A 6,000-nucleotide genomic window follows, 5' to 3' on the forward strand; every position below is an offset into this window, starting at 1 on the left:
TTATGGATGGGGAAACTAAGGCTTGGCAAGGAATTTTGCATCCAAGTCATATTTCGAGCTAGTGACAAAGCTCTTCTGATTCCAAAGCCATTGGGCCCTGCCTTCCCTATTCACAAGAAAACAAAGCCATAAGAAGGAGAACTGCTGAATCATCAGCTAGATAAAACTAGAGGGAATTGATCATTCTCACACTCTCCTTTCTTAAATGCACATTGATGGAATGTATAATCCCCCCACTGGATCTGAAACCCCACCAGCAGCTGTGAGGCTATGCTAGTTTGGAATCTTGAGGAAAGAAGCTGTGCCTCTCTATAACATTTTGGTAGTGATGTAGATTTGTGGCAGGGGCAGAGATCACTGAGCCCAAGCTCTGTCCATCTTTATTAAGCTGACAGCATTTTATAGAGTATAACATGGACCCAGTATCAGTTCAGAAGCATAAGGCAGGTATAAATTTCTAAGCTATTCCAGTGGTTCACACAAACAAAAAACGGGCCTACCATGCATTGAAATCAAGCTTCCTTTAGCAATAAGTAATATTTTAATGTTTTTGCCTGTTATTAAATTTACCTATTTCAAATTGATGTGTTTCTGCAATAGCCATAACATAGGCAATTATTAATAACACTGGTTTATAAAGCACAGCTTAACATCTTGATTCTATCAGAGCAATAACCAAGTCATTCGTGTGTGTGTGTGTGTGTGTGTGTGTGTGTGTGTGTGTTGGTATATACTGATATTGATATAACTGTGGTAAAGAAATGAAAGGATTGCCACAGATTGTTAAAATTTGTTGGGGGCAGGAAGGGCAGTGGTTATGGGCAGAGGGTGATTAACTAATAAGGATGAGCAGAGAGGAAAAGAGAGAAGGAGAGGAAAGAAATAGACCAGACTTTTTAAAAGGGTATGCACGGCAAAGCAGTATGATTGATACAATTTCATTTGTCTAAGATTATACATTTTATGTGTATATATGCATTAAAAGATGCATGAAAATATCAACCAAATGTTAACAGTTTTATTACGTTTCAGGTGATCTTTATTTTCATGCTTATATAAATGGCTTGAATTTTTCACAATGGGTATTCGCTATTTTTATAATCAGATAAAAATAATAAGGTCATATGGTAAGAAACAACAGGTGTAGGCGAGGATGAGAAAAAGGAACCCTCGTGCACTGTTGGTGGGAACGTAAACTGATGCAGCCACTGAGGAAAACAGGATGGAGGGTCCTCAAAAAGTTAAAAATAGAACTACCCTATGATCCAGTAATTCCACTATTGGGTACTTACCCAAAGAAAATGAAAACACGGGCGCCTGGGTGGCTCAGTCGTTAAGCGTCTGCCTTCGGCTCAGGTCATGATCCCAGGGTCCTGGGATCGAGCCCCACGTCTGGCTCCCTGCTCTGCGGGAAGCCTGCTTCTCCCTCCCCCACTCCCCCTGCTTGTGTTCCTTCTCTCGCTGTGTCTCTCTGTCAAATAAATAAATAAAATCTTTAAAAAAAAAAAAAAAAAAAAAGAAAATGAAAACACTGACTCAAAAATATATATGCACCCCTATGTTTATTGCAGCATTATTTACAATAGCCAAGATATGGAAGCAACCTAAGTGTCCATCATTAGGTGATGGATAAGGGAGATGTGGTATTTATACATATGCTGAACCATAAAAAAGGACGAGATTGTGCCATTTGAGACAACATGGGTGGACCTAGATGGTATAATGCTAAGTGAGGTGAGTCAGACTGAGAAAGACAAATACCGTATCTCCTTCATAAGCGGAATCTTAAAAAAAAAAAAAGAATAAACAAACAAAAAGCAGAATCAGACCTATAACCACAGAGAACAAACTGATGGTTGCCAGAGGGGAAGAAGGGGGATAGACAAGATGGGTGAAGGGGAGAGGAAAGTACAAGCTTCCAGTTACGAATGAATAAGTCACAGGAATAAAAGGCACAGCATAAGGAATAGAGTCAGTTATGGTAATAGCGTGTAGGTGACAGATGGTAGGGACACGTGTGGCGAACATAGCGTAATATATCAATTTGTCAAATCACTGTGTTGTACACTGACATTGGGGTAACATGGTGTGTCAGCCCTACTCATTTATAATAATAGTAAAGTCATTTGGTACCCTTGGCACTTTTTAAGATCTAGACACTGACATTCCTGGTGTGATGTTTTCTTATCCTGTTAACTGTCTTCCGGTTTTGGTTTCGGTGTGCGCATGTTGGCGTTGTTCCCTAGCATCGCTGAAGAAGGTGAAATCCCTCCGTGATCCTTCTGCCAAAATGTCCAAATCGGACCCTGATAAACTGGCCACAGTCAGGATAACAGACAGCCCGGAGGAGATCGTGCAGAAATTCCGCAAGGCTGTGACGGACTTCACGTCGGAGGTGACCTACGAGCCAGCGCGCCGCCCCGGGGTCTCCAACCTGGTGGCCATTCACGCGGCGGTGGCCGGCCTCCCCGTGGAGGAAGCGCTGCAGCACAGCGCGGGCGTGGACACCGCTCGCTACAAGCTCCTGGTGGCCGACGCCGTGATTCAGAGGTTTGCTCCAATTCAGAGGGAGATTGAAAAACTGAAGACCGACAGGGGCCATTTAGAGAAGGTTCTCCAGGTGGGCTCAGCCAAAGCCAAAGAATTAGCCCATCCCGTGTGCCAGGAGGTGAAGAAATTGGTGGGGTTTCTATAGGAAGCTTCCCTGCGTGGCAGAAAACCTTTTATGTCTTGTGGCCTGTGCACTCCTATTAATAAAGGCAGCTTTCCTCACAAATGAAAAATAATGGCTTGGGGACACCTAATTTTGGTACACATGATTATCGGCTTCATTCGTCAATAAGAATTTGTAACTTTCAGGGGCACCCGGGTGGCTCAGTGGGTTGAGCATCTGCCTTCTGCTCAGGTCATGATCCCAGAGTCCTGGGATCAAGTCCCCCATCCAGCTCTCTGCTCAGTCGGGAGTCTGCTTCTCCCTCTCCATCTGCCTCTTCCCCCTGCTCATGTTCCCTCTCACTCTCAAATAAATAAATAAAATCTTAAAAAAAAAAAAAAGAATTTGTAACTTTCAAATCGAGCAGTGTTCTAAAACCCTTCGGCAAAATGCTGTGGCCAAGAAAGAAAGAAGGCATAACTCTCTGAATCCTCAATTATTTGAGGCACACGCCTTACTCTGAATTTAGGTACCTGAATGTGACTGAGGTGAGCAGTGATTTGGCAAATGAGGGTATCATTTGTCTCTCTCACTGGAGTACATCCTATTACGGGTGCTCACTTTATGTGTCCCAGCCCTTTTAAATGTTTTTGTTTTGTTTTGTTTTGAAGTAATCTCTACGCCCAACGTGGGGCTCAAACTCACCCCCCAGAATTCAAGAGTCGCATGCTCCGCTGACTGAGCCAGCCAGGTGTCCCTCTGTCCCAACCCTTTTAAAAAGTAGTATGTAGATTCTTAGACTTATAATCCTTGGGATGCCATTTGGACCAATTTGTATTGAGATCTTATATTAATAAGTTGATTATTAGAGTTCATTTGTCACTAAGATAGTACCTGCCTAAATGTATTTAAGTTGCTTAACTTGTTCCCAATGAAACCACACTGACTGTCCCAGTAAATATTGTTGTGTTTTGTTTAATTCAGAAATACATGATACAATCTTCTGAGAAGGTTGCATTATTTCAACTTGATTGATTCACAAGAACCCAGGTTTCTGGATTCTGTTTGTAGTTAAGTACTTCTTTGCCTTCACTTCTAGTTCAACATCACCAGCCCCCTGGGAAATACACCAGGGGGATTGCCATTTTACCCCCAAGGAAAGCGAGGCTCAGAGAGTGCATTAGCTTGTGCAGGATCACTCAGTAAGAAGCAAGTCCAAGATTAAAACCTTCACTGCTTAAAGAGTAGTGTTTTTTCCATCAGCACAGAACCATGAAAGGCAGGATCTATGAACTCCAAGCATTCTTATTTTGAAGGTGAATACTCGAAATATAAGACCTGAACTGTGGACACTGTTTAAATCAGTAACTCAGCCAATAGCCACCTGCTTTAAATCTGGATTCCGCCAACCTTGATCATGTTTGCTTCTCAGAATCCCCAAGGCAGGTCCAAAGTTCTGTCTCCTATGCTTAAGGCAGAGACACTTCAAAGTATATTCTGCCAGACTACCATAGTAGTGAGTCCTGAGAGATCAGATTTCCCTGATGAGTGGAAGCTTCTCCCCTCTCCTCTACCTCAGCCTTTCTGAGTAATAACGAGTCATTCTAAAACCTAGCTTCTCTGCACTTTCTGAATATGGAAATGACAGTCCTGGCTTACCACACCAGGACCTGTTAGCAAGCTTGATTTTGTAAGAGAAATTGCTTATAAGTTTTTTTGTCAGTGGGTACCGTGATCACCTTTTATACATAAGGGACTAGTATGTTGGACAAAGAATTTTTTTAAAGATTCATTTATTTATTTATTTTGAAGAGAGAGAGAGAGAGCAGGGGGAAGGTCAGAGGGAGAGGGAGAAGGAGAGAATCTCAAGCAGGCTCCCCTCTGAGTGCAGAGCCTGACACAGGGCTCGATCCCATGACCCTGAGATCATGACCTGAGCTGAAATCAAGAGTCCGATGCTTAACTGACTGAGCCACCCAGGTGCCCTGCAAAGAGTTTTTGTTCATGTTTCTTAAGGGGAGGAAGTAGAGTAGTCCTTTTATCAGAACAGATATAAGTACACAAAACACTGCATCCCGGAATCCACCCCAGGTCCAAATCCTTTTTGGGATCTTGGAATGTGGTAGCTATAGTCCTAGAGCCTCTTCGGGCATTTTCCTCCAAGGCTCTTTTTTTTTTTTTCTTTAAAAGAAACCAAAGTATAAATACTGGAAAATAACAAAATTAAAGGTGGATCTATCAAACCAATTGTTTGTATCTGTGTTTTTTTTTTTTAATCCGCTTGCCACACCTTTCATCCACAGAACTAAAGGTGCCATGGAAAGAATCTCTGAGGAGAAAAACTAGGGGACTTGTGATAACTTCCAAGGAGCAAGTGGGTGGGTGGTGACCACCTCACCTCACAGGTGAGGGTGGGCTTGTGACCATCCTGCTCTGGTTACCTTTGCAAGTGACCTGAGGACTCATCAAGTCCAAAATCTGCAGCCATGGCTGAGAGACGTGCCAATGATCTCAGGAAGTTGATAAATGAGCCAAGTTGAGAACCTAGACGTCTTTTCCCTCCTTTCCACCTACCATTTACAGGCCTCAGCACAATCTTTTCATCGAGATGAAGAATCGGAGAGACATCTAACTTGTGGCCCACCTCAAAAGGTGATTTTAATTGTCATTTCCCATATGTTTTGTAGAGAGTTAAAATGATGAAAGATATTTCACATGGCAGTAACAATGGGCAGGTAACTTGGTGTTCTGACAAACCCCATTTCAAACCCAGTTTGACAGACTGTCACTTGGAACACATGGGGGTATCTTGTCCTATGTAGGTACCTCATAAATGTTTCTCAAAATAGTGTCCGAAAATGGCCTAGAGGTTTCTATTAAAGTGTGGGTTGCTTGCTTTTTTCAGAAACCTTAGAGATGCTGATCCTCAAACACTAAATAACACTACTGAGTTGTCACATGTATCAGGCACCCTACCGAATGTCTTAGAACCATGTTTCCCACATGTGGTTCCCTGCCCTGCGGCATGAACACGACTGGGCAACTTCCCTGGCTCTACCCCAGACCTACTGAATCAGAAATGTGGGAGATGAACCCAGCGATCTGTGTTTTAACAACCTTCCAGGTGATTCTGATCATAATTAACTTCGAGAACTACTGCTTTATATGTATTCTCTCATTTAATTCTCAAAACCCAATCCTAGTATCAGTCTTGTATTACTAAGAATGAGACCGAGGCACGGGAGTGCTCAGTACATGCTCACTAGCCTCAGGGACTAATGGCTAGCATGTTGGACAGCGTGGCTAGAGAATATTTCCATCATCACAGAAATGTCCATTGGACACTG

At 42.8% G+C, this 6,000-nt stretch overlaps 1 protein-coding gene across 2 annotated transcripts in view; it reads left to right on the top strand.

The window, feature by feature from the left end:
* The window catches only part of WARS2 (tryptophanyl tRNA synthetase 2, mitochondrial), a 94,931-nt gene extending 90,031 nt beyond the window's left edge, over positions 1 to 4,900 (top strand). The window contains exon 6 of one of the 2 annotated variants that reach the window (XM_036090110.2): positions 2,247 to 4,900. In XM_036090110.2, coding sequence (XP_035946003.1) covers positions 2,247 to 2,695 — 449 coding nt within the window. In that variant the 3' untranslated portion in view covers positions 2,696 to 4,900. The remainder of the gene's footprint in view (positions 1 to 2,246) is intronic. The other variant, XM_036090111.2, reaches the window with a different exon arrangement.
* The last annotated feature ends 1,100 nt before the right edge of the window (positions 4,901 to 6,000 follow it).

The sequence above is a fragment of the Halichoerus grypus genome, chromosome 5 (assembly GCF_964656455.1).
Source record: "Halichoerus grypus chromosome 5, mHalGry1.hap1.1, whole genome shotgun sequence".
Lineage (NCBI taxonomy): Eukaryota > Metazoa > Chordata > Mammalia > Carnivora > Phocidae > Halichoerus > Halichoerus grypus.